Source organism: Lissotriton vulgaris, chromosome 6 (genome assembly GCF_964263255.1).
Source record: "Lissotriton vulgaris chromosome 6, aLisVul1.2, whole genome shotgun sequence".
NCBI lineage: Eukaryota > Metazoa > Chordata > Amphibia > Caudata > Salamandridae > Lissotriton > Lissotriton vulgaris.
Window position 1 is genome coordinate 1,387,775,404 of NC_141694.1, and position 18,624 is coordinate 1,387,794,027.

At 39.8% G+C, this 18,624-nt stretch overlaps 1 protein-coding gene across 1 annotated transcript in view; it reads left to right on the top strand.

The window, feature by feature from the left end:
- EFEMP1 (EGF-like fibulin extracellular matrix protein 1) overlaps nt 1-18,624 on the top strand; it is a 582,872-nt gene that overhangs the window by 522,647 nt on the left and 41,601 nt on the right. The window contains exons 9-10 of the mRNA XM_086927496.1: nt 12,051-12,174; nt 12,573-12,768. Coding sequence (XP_086783622.1) covers nt 12,051-12,174; nt 12,573-12,768 — 320 coding nt within the window. The remainder of the gene's footprint in view (nt 1-12,050; nt 12,175-12,572; nt 12,769-18,624) is intronic.

Sequence of the window (18,624 nt, forward strand, 5' to 3'; positions counted from 1 at the left end):
CTCTCCCAATAAGTGTAAGGTGCAGTGAATCCATCCGCTTTAAATCCGATTCAATTTTCTTAAGAAGCGGGAGATAATTATCTTGTATAATAGAGCCTATTTCAGCATTAATTATTACCCCGAGGTAAGTGGCCGAGTCGACATATCTTTGATCGATTTTAACTATCCCCCTGGAACAAATTACCTGGGTCTTTGACTCATTCAAGCGATACCCCGAATGCATACCAAACTCACTAGCGATCTCTACCAATACCTTTATAGCCTCAGCTGGCTTTGGTGTAGTTACTGCCAGGTCATCGGCATATGCCAGTATTTTGCTCATAAATCCGTTTGTTACTGCCGGCTGTATTCCCCCGTTCCCTAGAATCTGCCTAACCAGAGGGTCGATATACAGAGCAAACAGGATGGGTGAGCAGGGACACCCTTGACGGGTGCCCCTGCTTATCCCAATCCTGTCTGAACTCTGGCCCATCATCTGTATTCGGGCCCTTGGGTCGCAATACATGGCTTTAATGGCCGTCCTGATTTTTGGGCCAAACGCTCTCGCCATCAATACATTCCATAGATAGACCCATCTGACGCGGTCGAACGCTTTTTCTGCGTCCAGGAGGATCATGGCTACTCCCCTCCCCCCAGCAGCATAAGCCTCGAACAGTGAGATTGCTCTTCTAACGTGATCCGCCGTTCCACGTCCGGGGATAAACCCATGCTGCCATGGGGAGACGAGTCCGCCAATAACCCTCCCCAACCGCATAGCCAGGATCTTGGCATAAAGTTTGTTATCCGAGTTTATCAAAGATATAGGCCTGTATGACCCTGGGTCTTCCCTCGGCTTTACTTTTTTATGGAAGACTATGATGTTGGTATCTTTCCATGTTTCCGGGATCTGTGGGAAAGTCACAGTTTAGTTCTTATTCTTTTCTTTCCGATAATTTCTGTGCTTCCGATGTATACGACGATATTCTAGTCAGTTTCATTAAATCTGACTGACTTCAAAATGGCCGCACGTTCAAAATGTAATGCATGCTTGTGACGTGTATGACAATTCTCTCAGATCAATTTCATGAGAGAAGCACATACTTCACAGAAGGATCGCACATCAGGTAGCAGGATGCCCGTTATTGCAGAAACAGCCAAACTGTAATTTAACAACTTTTTACACAGTAATTTCTCGTTGGGCAAAAATGTCTAATTTGCCATACGTACTTATGGTTAAGCTGAAGTAAAAGGTTTAACTTCTTGTTGGTTTCTTCTCTGTCCTGTTCCTTTGCGAATATTCAAGTTGCATACAAAAGTATGATTGAAGAATTAAAGTATTCCGTGGGTCTTCTTAATTCCGCTGATGTAATTGTCGCCAAATTGTTGTGGAATGATGAAAGATGAGTTCTTGATTAAATAAAAATATTTAATTCAAGAATAAATATTAACATAAAGGCCCACAAACAGGTCGAACGAATAACATTCCATGACATCATATAAATACCCATCCAAGGTTTCATGATGACCCATCATGACGTTAGGTAGTTGGATAACAGCATAAAAGGAAAATAATCTAATTAAAGAAGAAATACTAATAGAAATAGAGGAAACAATAATGATATATATATAAATATGTTAAGATGTACAACAACAATGCCTTCATTTCCTTAAATTTTACTGCCAGGACCTGCGTTTTCTCTTATTGGTAGTGAATTTGCTTGAGACCGTCTAGTGAGTATACAACATTTTATTTAAACAGGTTATTCACATAATATGTTGCGCCCCGACAGTCACTCCTTGTTAGAATTTAGTGTTTATTCCAATGTTTGATCCTTAATTTTACTATTTTTCAGCACATTTCTTCTTTTTCATCAGTAATGCCCTTATTGATTCTCCAATTGTGTGTGCTTTAAAAGCCCCCAGCAGTGTGAAGAGCCCCAGCTACCATGAACTTCATTATCTATCATCTCCTTAAGTTTATGTTTGCAAATGGTGGTCATTTTGGTTCCCTAAATTCAGCCACCATCATTCTCTTACTGGTTTATATTTTTCCATTACATCTGTAAAAATTTTTGCGAAGTATTTTAATGTACCAACTTTGAATATTTTTACAATCCGACACTCTTTTTAAGAACATTCTTTAACCTAGAACTCTATACTGCTGCACATTGTGCAAACAAGAAAAAGTTGCAATCTCTTTTCTACGAATTCAATAGTTTCATAGGTTCCTTTAGTATTTTATCTATGATACATTTTACTTTTCCCCTCTTCTAATTCCTTACCGGATCATGTTGAAGTTTGCGAATGATACTCAGGTTTCAGGAAGACATTTTTCAGGGCTGTGAGGTCACTTACACTATATTCAAATCTGGAAAGAGGTCGGCGCATAGAAGAAGGGGAGGAAACAACATTTCAGCCAGTGAAAGCTGAGCTCTGGAACTGCAGTTTTTAGTGGTGTTGATAGTTTTACTTTTGACATGGGACCGGCACTGAGTGTGCGTTAGCATGGCATTCAGCTGGTATGGCAATTTGTAATGGGGTAGGGGGGCAGGAGAAAGGTTTGGACCAGGAGAAAAAAAGTATGTGCATGACATGTGTCAAGAGGACACCATTTTGAATAGGTCTGGAAGTGTTAGGAATCTTTATGGTCCTGCTACTTTTATAGTGCACCATATTGTTTACTGGCATTACCTGTCTCTCTGTTGAATATAATGTGATTAAATGTACACAGAGCCATGGATCGCACTGTACTTCAACATTTCTGAGACAACTCTACATCTACTTCATAAAAAATAAACAGTAGATTTTTTTAGGGCCTTATAAATTTGGTGTTGTGGGCAACGGCCGCCACGCCATCGCCCCACTACCACACCGCCAAGGCCATATTGAGACCACCTGCTGGATTCCGGCTGGAGTCCAGGTCAGTTGGACCTGCGGCGGTTGCACCACGGCTGTGCAGTGCTAAGGCTCATACGTAAGCCTTAGAAAGGCACTACAATGGGAATGCCATTGCATGTTCCTGCAGTGTATGGACTGTCAAATCCATGCCCTGCAGGAACTGCCTGGGAAAACCATGTGCCCCCCTCTGCATGCATTCCCTAGCTCAGAGGCCTAGGGATCCCTTTTTTTCCACACCACCACACTTTGCATGGCGGGCTCACCGCCATGAAAACTGTGGCGGTGAGGAAACTTCTAAAATGCTTGAAGGGGCCGCAGAGGGATCACCAGCATATTCAAGGCCCCAGACTGCTACAAGACCACCAGGGATCCCTGAACCCTGGCGGCAGCAGCGGTCCCATGGCGGTCCGACGGCCCTACTTGTAATAGGGTGGTCAGACCACTGCACCGCCACCATGGGTATACTGGTCCATCGGACCTCCAAACTCATAATAAGGCCCAGAGTCTTACCTTTCTGGGATCAATGTGCTATGGAGTGCTCTGTGGCTTTTCTCATGTCCAATTCAATTCAGTCTTTCTCTAAAGAGTCTAAGGGGACTCTACTGAGGGCATGCATTTGTCTCTCTCGACAGTACACACATGATACACAATTAGATCAGGTTGTCAGAGTATTCATGGCTATAAAAGCCAGGAAGGACTTCTTCAAAGTTATTGACTATATACCAATTTAGCCATTTCCAAATAGGATATCTCTCCAAGATTAATATAATGATCTAATTTATGTTTCAAGCAAAAATATCAGATAATTGTTCACTTTCCAATGATAGAATATTTTGAGTGTGGCACATAAACTCTTTTTTCAGTAACAGATCAAACATCACCTAGCTACCTGCTTCATAGGAGAGCAGAATGCAAACATGCTAAGCAATGCCAAATGTCTGACATATGTTGAGATAGACATTGGGCATGGTTTAGAGTTCGTCAGACATGTTATTCCGTCACAACTGTGACTGATATCCTGTCTGCTGTATTACAAGTGGGTTACATCCTAAGCCGTTTGTTACTGCCGGCTGTATTCCCCCGTTCCCTAGAATCTGCCTAACCAGAGGGTCGATATACAGAGCAAACAGGATGGGTGAGCAGGGACACCCTTGACGGGTGCCCCTGCTTATCCCAATCCTGTCTGAACTCTGGCCCATCATCTGTATTCGGGCCCTTGGGTCGCAATACATGGCTTTAATGGCCGTCCTGATTTTTGGGCCAAACGCTCTCGCCATCAATACATTCCATAGATAGACCCATCTGACGCGGTCAAACGCTTTTTCTGCGTCCAGGAGGATCATGGCTACTCCCCTCCCCCCAGCAGCATAAGCCTCGAACAGTGAGATTGCTCTTCTAACGTGATCCGCCGTTCCACGTCCGGGGATAAACCCATGCTGCCATGGGGAGACGAGTCCGCCAATAACCCTCCCCAACCGCATAGCCAGGATCTTGGCATAAAGTTTGTTATCCGAGTTTATCAAAGATATAGGCCTGTATGACCCTGGGTCTTCCCTCGGCTTTCCTTTTTTATGGAAGACTATGATGTTGGTATCTTTCCATGTTTCCGGGATCTGTGGGAAAGTCACAGTTTAGTTCTTATTCTTTTCTTTCCGATAATTTCTGTGCTTCCGATGTATACGACGATATTCTAGTCAGTTTCATTAAATCTGACTGACTTCAAAATGGCCGCACGTTCAAAATGTAATGCATGCTTGTGACGTGTATGACAATTCTCTCAGATCAATTTCATGAGAGAAGCACATACTTCACAGAAGGATCGCACATCAGGTAGCAGGATGGCCGTTATTGCAGAAACAGCCAAACTGTAATTTAACAACTTTTTACACAGTAATTTCTCGTTGGGCAAAAATGTCTAATTTGCCATACGTACTTATGGTTAAGCTGAAGTAAAAGGTTTAACTTCTTGTTGGTTTCTTCTCTGTCCTGTTCCTTTGCGAATATTCAAGTTGCATACAAAAGTATGATTGAAGAATTAAAGTATTCCGTGGGTCTTCTTAATTCCGCTGATGTAATTGTCGCCAAATTGTTGTGGAATGATGAAAGATGAGTTCTTGATTAAATAAAAATATTTAATTCAAGAATAAATATTAACATAAAGGCCCACAAACAGGTCGAACGAATAACATTCCATGACATCATATAAATACCCATCCAAGGTTTCATGATGACCCATCATGACGTTAGGTAGATGGATAACAGCATAAAAGGAAAATAATCTAATTAAAGAAGAAATACTAATAGAAATAGAGGAAACAATAATGATATATATATAAATATGTTAAGATGTACAACAACAATGCCTTCATTTCCTTAAATTTTACTGCCAGGACCTGCGTTTTCTCTTATTGGTAGTGAATTTGCTTGAGACCGTCTAGTGAGTATACAACATTTTATTTAAACAGGTTATTCACATAATATGTTGCGCCCCGACAGTCACTCCTTGTTAGAATTTAGTGTTTATTCCAATGTTTGATCCTTAATTTTACTATTTTTCAGCACATTTCTTCTTTTTCATCAGTAATGCCCTTATTGATTCTCCAATTGTGTGTGCTTTAAAAGCCCCCAGCAGTGTGAAGAGCCCCAGCTACCATGAACTTCATTATCTATCATCTCCTTAAGTTTATGTTTGCAAATGGTGGTCATTTTGGTTCCCTAAATTCAGCCACCATCATTCTCTTACTGGTTTATATTTTTCCATTACATCTGTAAAAAGTTTTGCGAAGTATTTTAATGTACCAACTTTGAATATTTTTACAATCCGACACTCTTTTTAAGAACATTCTTTAACCTAGAACTCTATACTGCTGCACATTGTGCAAACAAGAAAAAGTTGCAATCTCTTTTCTACGAATTCAATAGTTTCATAGGTTCCTTTAGTATTTTATCTATGATACATTTTACTTTTCCCCTCTTCTAATTCCTTACCGGATCATGTTGAAGTTTGCGAATGATACTCAGGTTTCAGGAAGACATTTTTCAGGGCTGTGAGGTCACTTACACTATATTCAAATCTGGAAAGAGGTCGGCGCATAGAAGAAGGGGAGGAAACAACATTTCAGCCAGTGAAAGCTGAGCTCTGGAACTGCAGTTTTTAGTGGTGTTGATAGTTTTACTTTTGACATGGGACCGGCACTGAGTGTGCGTTAGCATGGCATTCAGCTGGTATGGCAATTTGTAATGGGGTAGGGGGGCAGGAGAAAGGTTTGGACCAGGAGAAAAAAAGTATGTGCATGACATGTGTCAAGAGGACACCATTTTGAATAGGTCTGGAAGTGTTAGGAATCTTTATGGTCCTGCTACTTTTATAGTGCACCATATTGTTTACTGGCATTACCTGTCTCTCTGTTGAATATAATGTGATTAAATGTACACAGAGCCATGGATCGCACTGTACTTCAACATTTCTGAGACAACTCTACATCTACTTCATAAAAAATAAACAGTAGATTTTTTTAGGGCCTTATAAATTTGGTGTTGTGGGCAACGGCCGCCACGCCATCGCCCCACTACCACACCGCCAAGGCCATATTGAGACCACCTGCTGGATTCCGGCTGGAGTCCAGGTCAGTTGGACCTGCGGCGGTTGCACCACGGCTGTGCAGTGCTAAGGCTCATACGTAAGCCTTAGAAAGGCACTACAATGGGAATGCCATTGCATGTTCCTGCAGTGTATGGACTGTCAAATCCATGCCCTGCAGGAACTGCCTGGGAAAACCATGTGCCCCCCTCTGCATGCATTCCCTAGCTCAGAGGCCTAGGGATCCCTTTTTTTCCACACCACCACACTTTGCATGGCGGGCTCACCGCCATGAAAACTGTGGCGGTGAGGAAACTTCTAAAATGCTTGAAGGGGCCGCAGAGGGATCACCAGCATATTCAAGGCCCCAGACTGCTACAAGACCACCAGGGATCCCTGAACCCTGGCGGCAGCAGCGGTCCCATGGCGGTCCGACGGCCCTACTTGTAATAGGGTGGTCAGACCACTGCACCGCCACCATGGGTATACTGGTCCATCGGACCTCCAAACTCATAATAAGGCCCAGAGTCTTACCTTTCTGGGATCAATGTGCTATGGAGTGCTCTGTGGCTTTTCTCATGTCCAATTCAATTCAGTCTTTCTCTAAAGAGTCTAAGGGGACTCTACTGAGGGCATGCATTTGTCTCTCTCGACAGTACACACATGATACACAATTAGATCAGGTTGTCAGAGTATTCATGGCTATAAAAGCCAGGAAGGACTTCTTCAAAGTTATTGACTATATACCAATTTAGCCATTTCCAAATAGGATATCTCTCCAAGATTAATATAATGATCTAATTTATGTTTCAAGCAAAAATATCAGATAATTGTTCACTTTCCAATGATAGAATATTTTGAGTGTGGCACATAAACTCTTTTTTCAGTAACAGATCAAACATCACCTAGCTACCTGCTTCATAGGAGAGCAGAATGCAAACATGCTAAGCAATGCCAAATGTCTGACATATGTTGAGATAGACATTGGGCATGGTTTAGAGTTCGTCAGACATGTTATTCCGTCACAACTGTGACTGATATCCTGTCTGCTGTATTACAAGTGGGTTACATCCTAAGCCGTTTGTTACTGCCGGCTGTATTCCCCCGTTCCCTAGAATCTGCCTAACCAGAGGGTCGATATACAGAGCAAACAGGATGGGTGAGCAGGGACACCCTTGACGGGTGCCCCTGCTTATCCCAATCCTGTCTGAACTCTGGCCCATCATCTGTATTCGGGCCCTTGGGTCGCAATACATGGCTTTAATGGCCGTCCTGATTTTTGGGCCAAACGCTCTCGCCATCAATACATTCCATAGATAGACCCATCTGACGCGGTCAAACGCTTTTTCTGCGTCCAGGAGGATCATGGCTACTCCCCTCCCCCCAGCAGCATAAGCCTCGAACAGTGAGATTGCTCTTCTAACGTGATCCGCCGTTCCACGTCCGGGGATAAACCCATGCTGCCATGGGGAGACGAGTCCGCCAATAACCCTCCCCAACCGCATAGCCAGGATCTTGGCATAAAGTTTGTTATCCGAGTTTATCAAAGATATAGGCCTGTATGACCCTGGGTCTTCCCTCGGCTTTCCTTTTTTATGGAAGACTATGATGTTGGTATCTTTCCATGTTTCCGGGATCTGTGGGAAAGTCACAGTTTAGTTCTTATTCTTTTCTTTCCGATAATTTCTGTGCTTCCGATGTATACGACGATATTCTAGTCAGTTTCATTAAATCTGACTGACTTCAAAATGGCCGCACGTTCAAAATGTAATGCATGCTTGTGACGTGTATGACAATTCTCTCAGATCAATTTCATGAGAGAAGCACATACTTCACAGAAGGATCGCACATCAGGTAGCAGGATGGCCGTTATTGCAGAAACAGCCAAACTGTAATTTAACAACTTTTTACACAGTAATTTCTCGTTGGGCAAAAATGTCTAATTTGCCATACGTACTTATGGTTAAGCTGAAGTAAAAGGTTTAACTTCTTGTTGGTTTCTTCTCTGTCCTGTTCCTTTGCGAATATTCAAGTTGCATACAAAAGTATGATTGAAGAATTAAAGTATTCCGTGGGTCTTCTTAATTCCGCTGATGTAATTGTCGCCAAATTGTTGTGGAATGATGAAAGATGAGTTCTTGATTAAATAAAAATATTTAATTCAAGAATAAATATTAACATAAAGGCCCACAAACAGGTCGAACGAATAACATTCCATGACATCATATAAATACCCATCCAAGGTTTCATGATGACCCATCATGACGTTAGGTAGATGGATAACAGCATAAAAGGAAAATAATCTAATTAAAGAAGAAATACTAATAGAAATAGAGGAAACAATAATGATATATATATAAATATGTTAAGATGTACAACAACAATGCCTTCATTTCCTTAAATTTTACTGCCAGGACCTGCGTTTTCTCTTATTGGTAGTGAATTTGCTTGAGACCGTCTAGTGAGTATACAACATTTTATTTAAACAGGTTATTCACATAATATGTTGCGCCCCGACAGTCACTCCTTGTTAGAATTTAGTGTTTATTCCAATGTTTGATCCTTAATTTTACTATTTTTCAGCACATTTCTTCTTTTTCATCAGTAATGCCCTTATTGATTCTCCAATTGTGTGTGCTTTAAAAGCCCCCAGCAGTGTGAAGAGCCCCAGCTACCATGAACTTCATTATCTATCATCTCCTTAAGTTTATGTTTGCAAATGGTGGTCATTTTGGTTCCCTAAATTCAGCCACCATCATTCTCTTACTGGTTTATATTTTTCCATTACATCTGTAAAAAGTTTTGCGAAGTATTTTAATGTACCAACTTTGAATATTTTTACAATCCGACACTCTTTTTAAGAACATTCTTTAACCTAGAACTCTATACTGCTGCACATTGTGCAAACAAGAAAAAGTTGCAATCTCTTTTCTACGAATTCAATAGTTTCATAGGTTCCTTTAGTATTTTATCTATGATACATTTTACTTTTCCCCTCTTCTAATTCCTTACCGGATCATGTTGAAGTTTGCGAATGATACTCAGGTTTCAGGAAGACATTTTTCAGGGCTGTGAGGTCACTTACACTATATTCAAATCTGGAAAGAGGTCGGCGCATAGAAGAAGGGGAGGAAACAACATTTCAGCCAGTGAAAGCTGAGCTCTGGAACTGCAGTTTTTAGTGGTGTTGATAGTTTTACTTTTGACATGGGACCGGCACTGAGTGTGCGTTAGCATGGCATTCAGCTGGTATGGCAATTTGTAATGGGGTAGGGGGGCAGGAGAAAGGTTTGGACCAGGAGAAAAAAAGTATGTGCATGACATGTGTCAAGAGGACACCATTTTGAATAGGTCTGGAAGTGTTAGGAATCTTTATGGTCCTGCTACTTTTATAGTGCACCATATTGTTTACTGGCATTACCTGTCTCTCTGTTGAATATAATGTGATTAAATGTACACAGAGCCATGGATCGCGCTGTACTTCAACATTTCTGAGACAACTCTACATCTACTTCATAAAAAATAAACAGTAGATTTTTTTAGGGCCTTATAAATTTGGTGTTGTGGGCAACGGCCGCCACGCCATCGCCCCACTACCACACCGCCAAGGCCATATTGAGACCACCTGCTGGATTCCGGCTGGAGTCCAGGTCAGTTGGACCTGCGGCGGTTGCACCACGGCTGTGCAGTGCTAAGGCTCATACGTAAGCCTTAGAAAGGCACTACAATGGGAATGCCATTGCATGTTCCTGCAGTGTATGGACTGTCAAATCCATGCCCTGCAGGAACTGCCTGGGAAAACCATGTGCCCCCCTCTGCATGCATTCCCTAGCTCAGAGGCCTAGGGATCCCTTTTTTTCCACACCACCACACTTTGCAAGGCGGGCTCACCGCCATGAAAACTGTGGCGGTGAGGAAACTTCTAAAATGCTTGAAGGGGCCGCAGAGGGATCACCAGCATATTCAAGGCCCCAGACTGCTACAAGACCACCAGGGATCCCTGAACCCTGGCGGCAGCAGCGGTCCCATGGCGGTCCGACGGCCCTACTTGTAATAGGGTGGTCAGACCACTGCACCGCCACCATGGGTATACTGGTCCATCGGACCTCCAAACTCATAATAAGGCCCAGAGTCTTACCTTTCTGGGATCAATGTGCTATGGAGTGCTCTGTGGCTTTTCTCATGTCCCATTCAATTCAGTCTTTCTCTAAAGAGTCTAAGGGGACTCTACTGAGGGCATGCATTTGTCTCTCTCGACAGTACACACATGATACACAATTAGATCAGGTTGTCAGAGTATTCATGGCTATAAAAGCCAGGAAGGACTTCTTCAAAGTTATTGACTATATACCAATTTAGCCATTTCCAAATAGGATATCTCTCCAAGATTAATATAATGATCTAATTTATGTTTCAAGCAAAAATATCAGATAATTGTTCACTTTCCAATGATAGAATATTTTGAGTGTGGCACATAAACTCTTTTTTCAGTAACAGATCAAACATCACCTAGCTACCTGCTTCATAGGAGAGCAGAATGCAAACATGCTAAGCAATGCCAAATGTCTGACATATGTTGAGATAGACATTGGGCATGGTTTAGAGTTCGTCAGACATGTTATTCCGTCACAACTGTGACTGATATCCTGTCTGCTGTATTACAAGTGGGTTACATCCTAAGCCTTCTATCAAACTTTAAATCAGGTCCATTGTCTCCGTCCATCAGGCAAAGAATAATGTTAAAAAGTTATCCAGTTAAAAAAATTCAACATTTCTTTGATACCTGTTGTCACAGAGGTAGTCATCGGCAGGCCATTTATTGCTTAATTGCAAGAGGATTGTGATCTGCTGTTTATGGGATCATTCTGACAGGTCTGGATATTGACTGGGGCATGGCATGCACTTTTGTTTGGAATCAGTGATGGCGAGCAGGTCAGTCAGCACTGTGTGATACCTCTTGGTAGCAGTTGGCACACTACACCTACATACATTTTCTTTAAGTGTTTCTGTAAAGCAGACAGTGGGCTAGAATATTAGGTATCCCAGACACTCCTGGGTCATCATTCTCTTTCTGGGGTCTTGTTTGGTTTTTAATTGCAACCAGCTGTTCCCCCAGGCCTCAATTGATGACATTGAAGGATGTTGTTCCATTGGCTGGCTGCTCGAGATGCTTTTTCATGACAAGGGGTGGGTATTCCAGGGTCTCTTCTAAATGTGCTCTCTCAGATGATTGGGTCATATTTTAATTTATGTGTTTCTTCAACTAACTTTGTGCCTGTAAGCATCAACTAGAGACTGTTTACACTATGAGGTTTGATTACTAATGTTTGTGTAGGACCTCAAGTTGACTAGCAAAATTTTGCACTCCACTCACTGGATTTTAAGACATATGGTAATTTGCTCCTACATTTTTAATTGTGTTGTGCCACAGGAAAAATCCTCACTTCAGTGGGAGCAAGTACATTTTAATGCATGTTTATTTCGGCTCTAAACGGTTTGAACATGCATTTAAATCATGAAAGACTGGTTGATTTGCTTTGAGTTTTTTGGTGCAACTCTACTTCAATTAGCCCATTTCTTTACATGTTAACAGATATAAATGAATGTGAAGCCGTTAATGACTGCAGAGATGATGAAATGTGCTGGAATTATTATGGAGGATTTCGCTGCTACCCAAGAAATCCATGTCAAGAACCCTACAGTCTCACGTCTGAGAAGTAAGTAAGCTATATATTTTGGCCATCGGCTCCATGAGTTTTATTGAGGTCCTGATTCCAAGTTTGTCAGAATGAAGGTGGCATTAATCACACCCGATAAGTGACATGCGCTGTTTGTCAGGTGCAATAGAAAGCACATCTTCTTAGTTGTTGGGGAATAATTGTTCAATGCACCAAAATCTGCATGGTAAGGAAATTGCTGTACACTTTTCCCCTGTTAAATTCTGGCAGGTTTGATCAGCTCAAAATTATTGAAAAATTAGGGATTTAATGCACACGGTAAATATCACCCAACTCACATTTCGGTCTGAACAGGGAAAATTCCGACCAACTTGGAATCAGCATGGTTTGTACTATGAGATTCATGTGCCATCTCAATGTATTTTCCCATTTTTCAGTCGCTGTGTTTGCGGCATGTCAAATCCATTGTGCAGAGACCTTCCATACTCAATCGTCTATAAGTATATGAGCATCCGTTCAGACCGATCTGTGCCATCTGACATCTTCCAAATCCAAGCAACAACCATCTATGCCAACACCATCAACACTTTCCGAATCAAGTCTGGAAATGAAAATGGAGATTTCTACCTTAGGGTGAGTAGTTTCTGTGTCTGTGTTTGTTTTTTGTCCTTTCTTGAAGTGTTGATTACATTACAGTGGACATTTCTCCTGTATGGTTTTTACTGAGAATGCACGACAGCCCTGAATTTCTTTTATTGCAAGCCCTTGATCCATCGCTCCGATTGAAAAACTGTCTCACAAACACTATGCATCACCTCAATACTCACCATACATCTTTAAACACCTATACAGGCCCATAACACCAAAGAGACAATTTTTGAGCAACTGAATCAAGTGATTTGATTTATATTCTATTCACATAATATTTACACTATTATATACAACTGCAGTTTTATCTTTCATTGTCATGATTTTGAATCAATTATTTAACCAAAATCAAACAACTACGGTTGATGGATCAACTAATGGAAACTAGACCATGAATAAACAAGACAAGCTTGTCTTTTCGAATCTAATTTTATTTACTTTATTTTCATAAAGAAAGAGCATTTTACGTTTAAGAATCTTTATTTCATAAGCAAATAAGTAGGCAGCATTTTAATAAGGAAATGAAAATTAGAACTGACATTTCAAAGTAAGCTCAGAAACATGAAGCATTTAGTCAATAAAGTTTCCATTCCCTGAACCTATTTCCCTGTCTAAATCTCTCTTTACCTAGAAAAGAATAAATCATTAAAGTCTGCTGTCCTTACATGTGCCAAAGGTCCAACAGCATGTCACGCCTTTCAGGAATTGGAAAGTAAGAGTTTTTTTCTCCTGCTCATGGTGTCATAATTTATACCTTTCTCTCTAGCTAAACTTTCTACATTTTACATTCTTTCATTGGAATCCAGACTTCTCATTGGCTGTCCCGTGTCAGTCCATGATAAAATTAATTAAGTCATCCGACTCTTGACCAAAATCCGGGTTTCATATAAGGCCCATTGTCTTTCATTTCCACATCCTCGATTTCCTCAAAAATGATACTTTTACTCGAGCTCAGAACGTTTGTTTCCTAACCTTGGCAATCATATCAAATTATTGTCCTTGGCTGGCCTCCGTGAACACGTACAACACGACAAAGAAGTTCCTCTCTATTTCATAACGTGTTTGCAGCAAAAATTCTTCACAGCAGCGCATGTGCAGGAAATCACTCTGGACAAGCTTTCGTGTCTGGAGCTCTGTCAGACATTTTTTCTGCGCCAACTTTTTAGGCCTCACTTCAGAAACTATTATTAAACAAACACAAAACATCAATAATTAAAGAATTGAAACCCATTCTGTTACCCTCCCCTTTGCTAAATAACCCTGTTAAATATGTTACCTGGCAAAGCACGAATATGCAGCATTATATTTACCAGTCCTTTTCGGATGACTGGAACTCCAAGAGCTTTTATCACAAATAACATAACATAAGCACATAAAATAAGCACATGCCATTTAATTAAACTGCCGCATTTAATACTGACAAAGACAATAGACAAGGTTAGCTTATTATTTTTCTTTGCGTATGCAACAAAAAGCACATTAGCCCCGCGTGTGTAATCGTGAATGCATCTTTTAAACTAAGTTGATTAATATTTTCACCACAAGCTTGTTAGATTAATTACTTTTCTTAGGAGTGATCAACTTCGCAAGTTTGAACAAAATTTTGTTCTTTACCTTGCTCCATCAACTCCCTCATCTGGTGATTTCTTAATCACCAAACAATGCCCAAAATGTTAAAACATTTCAACCCTTGAACATGTTTTGGACTTTCTTAATATTAGTATTTTCTAAACTTTGGATTCATCTGTTTTTCTGCATTTTTCATATTGAGTTTTACGAAACTCTTCTAATTCTATTTCCTTTAACTTTTCATCTCTACGCTTATAAATTCTATTCCTTTCTGTTACATATTTTCTTCTATTGTTTAGCATGGAACTAATTTTTAACAAAAGTATCACTATAACTATTACAGGGAAAACTATTTTACCTATGATTGATCTACCAATCCCTTGAAACCAATGTTTAATTGCTGTAAATCTTTTGCCTTAGCGTTCTGAAAACTCTCATCTTTTAAGGGTTCTATCTTCTCATGTAATTCAGTAATATTTTTAATGTACATCTCTATGTTCTGGCTCTTATCTGGTATGTATGTGCAACAATGTTGAGCATAGGAAATCCCACAGACTCCACCCTCTTTAGCCAACAGAATGTCTAGTGCAAGACGATTCTGCATTACCATGGTTCTCATGGCAACAAGTTCAGTGTTCACTAATTGAAATCCACTTGCAGTATCTGTTGACAATCTGTCAACAATTGTGGAAATTTTTCTGATTTTGGTTGCATTCAGGGTAATTCCTACCATAGGTATTAGCGCACCAAATATGTCTCCCAGGATTTCTGAAAGCTTTCTCTCCTAAATCTGTTCACATGGTTACTAATTTCAAATGAACCTTCTGCATTTCTATCTACATGAAAAAAAATTGGAAAAACTAAACCTACATAGCAAGTTCCGTACCAGTGGTCCGGAAGGCTGTATGTAATAAGCTTTATTTCCACAAATAAAATAAATTCCAGGAAAAATTGGATCTTTGCCTTTTTTTAATCCACAACCCCCTATAACACGATAAGTATCTTCATATTGACTTGCACCTACAAAGTAATTATCATATAAAGTATTATCTCTTCTTATACAACATTTTCCACCAACAGGTTTATCTATGTTAATTGCTACATTCTCATTTTTACCATTGAGTTTTTCATCCTCAATCTGCCAAAATTTTGACTTGGTAGTTTTCAACATCTCATTTCGCTTGTAAATTGCCCTTCTCTCTTCGACCATATTTAAGAATGACTTATCTTCCGTTCTCAATTTACATGTTAAATTATTTCTATACGCATACTCCTAAGTAAGTTCATTAGTTGTTAGGAAACATTCCCTCATCTGTTTAGCAGGTCTCACTTTGTTCAGGTTATCTATGACCTTTAAATTTGCAAAAATTTCGTCAAAATCGGAATAATAATATTCCAGATGACCAGTCTTATAAAACAAACTAGCTATTACACTACATGTTATACCATAAGTAAGAGGAAGCATATTATAATTTACTCCTTCAGACACAGAAGTAGGTAATTTCACACAAACATAGCAATCTTTTGCATTCATCACCCTAACATATTCAGATAAACGTCTTGAGATGGTATTGCTAGAAAAATCTCCAATAGATCTATCTTGATGGATCTCTGGTTTATGTACAATAATTCTACTAGTCTTATCTGTTTTCTCAAGCTTAGCCACAACTTTACTTGCCATGTTAGCTTTATACATCTCTTTATCTACACCAAAAGGAAAACTAACCGCTAAAACTCACCAAACTAAAATGATCAATATTACACATATTGAAGACAGTTTGCAACATCTTTTGAGAATTGAGCATCTTGAATTTTCATTAGTATAAGGCATCTTTACTCTTTAAAATAACAGCTAAAAATAAAATAAAAAATTGAAAAATGACTAGTATACTCCCCTCTTTTTTTTTAACAAATAATCTTATCTTCTACGAATTCTTCTTCTAACAGCTTTTCTTCGACCTTATGTCATACATCAAATGTGTTTTCCAGCTAACACAATTTCTTCGACCCTGTGTCTCCTAACACAGTTTCTTCAACCTTGTGTCATTTAATGAATAAGTTCAATCATTGTCACTTTCATCATCAACATTTTCCTGACTACTACTTACTTCTGCCACTGGTGGGATTATAATGTAGGCCCACTCTGGCGATTTATATTTCTGATTTGGCTCAACTGTTCTCTTTGCTCTGCTGCTAACCACTTCTATTTTCTTTCCTGCCTGATTTTTCTTACTCAAGTCTTCCTCTTTTTGACTTGTGATCTCATTCACCTGCTCCTTTGCTCTATTTACTAATTTAAATTTTATGCCTCCAATTTCTTTTGGCCAATTATCCCCTTTTCTTGTTAGCTTCTTTTTTGGTTCTCTCAAATTATACTCCACTCTCCAAGCACTTTTTCTTGTTTTCTTCAATTTAGACTCATTTTCACTGTCATCTGTTTCACTTTCTGTGTTTCCAGCCGATTTGTTAATGATCAATTTTTCTAGTCAGATTCTTCATCAGATTCAGGTACTTCTTTATTTAGCAGTTTCACTTTCTTAGGAAAATCATCCTTATAGCTGGTACTTGGAATTTCTTCTTCTTCTTCTTCTTCAATTACTTCCAGTTCACCAGTTTCAGAATTTTCTTTCCTTCTTCCAAAGTTTCGAATCTGGCTTTCAATACTCTCCTGATCTTGATCTTGAATGACTTCTGGATCAGTTTCTTTTTCTGCTTCTTGGTCTAGCAGAACTTTGTCATTTTCTTCCTCAGAATCTTGTATTACAATTTCTTCATTTTCTTCATTCAAAGCTTCATTTGCATTTGAATCTTCCAGATGCCGACTATCTTGTCGATCTTCAGGATCTGGATTTCTTTCAGGCTCTTCTTCTGAATCCGAATCAGCTGTTGTATCACCTTCTTCGTCAGGATTCTCAGGTTCTGGCACACGTATGGTGTGACTCGCATGAATCCACCTTTTCAATCCCTTACACATAACCGCATTTGTTGTGACTAAAATCACCTGTCTTGCATTTTGCCACCTTGGTATTAGGCAATTCCTTCTTCGATGCACTTTTGTCCTTACCCAGTCTCCTGGTAACAGATCATGAGCTTGTTCCTTTTCTTTTGTGAGCACTTCAGTTCCTACATGATTGAACACAGAAGTCACCACGTCAGATAGATTTTTGCAGTAATCCATTATGATGCTATCATTTATGCTCAACAACTTGTTAACTGGAACAAATGCTTGCCTCATGACCCTGCCCATTAAAATTTCATAAGGGCTCAATCCTGTTTTCTAATCTGGAATGCTTCTCAGGGTCATCAAAACAAGTGGTAGTGCATCTGTCCACTTCATTCCTGTTGCTAAACACATTTTACCTATTCTATTTTTTATTGTTCCATTCACTTGCTCAACAACACCTGATGCTTCTGGTCTTTTTGCACAATGTAATTTCTGTTTAATACCTAATGCTTCACAAATCAGTTTTAACAACCTGTTTTCAAAATGTGTGCCGCGATCTGTCTCGACGACACTGGGTATCCATACCTTGGTATGAACTCTCTCAAAAGCAATTTTGCAACAGTAATTGAATCGTTATGGCGTGTTGGAAATGCTTCCACCCATCTTGAGAACAAACAAACAATCACCAAGACATATCTAAGATTGTTGTGAGGTGTCATGTCAATTAAGTCAAGCTGTATTCTGGTAAAAGGACCTCCCTCCCGTCCTATGGTTCCCATGCTTACAACTGTTTTTCTGTTCGGGTTGATCTGCTGGCAGATCAGACATCTCTGACAAAAAGATTCTGCAATTATTCTGAATTTTGGATAGTACCATGTCTGCCTAAACAATCTAATCATAGAATATCTGCCAATATGTCCTGGACCATGGTACATGCGTGCCATGTCAGAAATCATGCTGTCTGGCATTACTGCTCTGTCATCTTTGTAAACCCAAATCTCATCCTCTTCTCTTTGTCTGCATCCTGCTTTTAACCATGTGTCTTTTTCCTCATCACTTGTTTCATCTTGTAACTGTTTTACTCCTTGCCAAGTCTCAACTACAGATATTAGCATAAGTGAGTTCAAAACATGTTCATTTTCTTTTTCCCAATTGACTGCTGCATTATGTTTTGCACAAAATGTTGCTATTTCATCAGCATATGAGTTTCCTTTTGTTATGTAATCTTCTCCTCTCTAGTGTGCTGTGCATTTTACTACAGCAATTTTTTTCTGGTAATTAAATTCCATCAATCAATCTTTTTATTAATTTAGCATTTCTTATTGGTG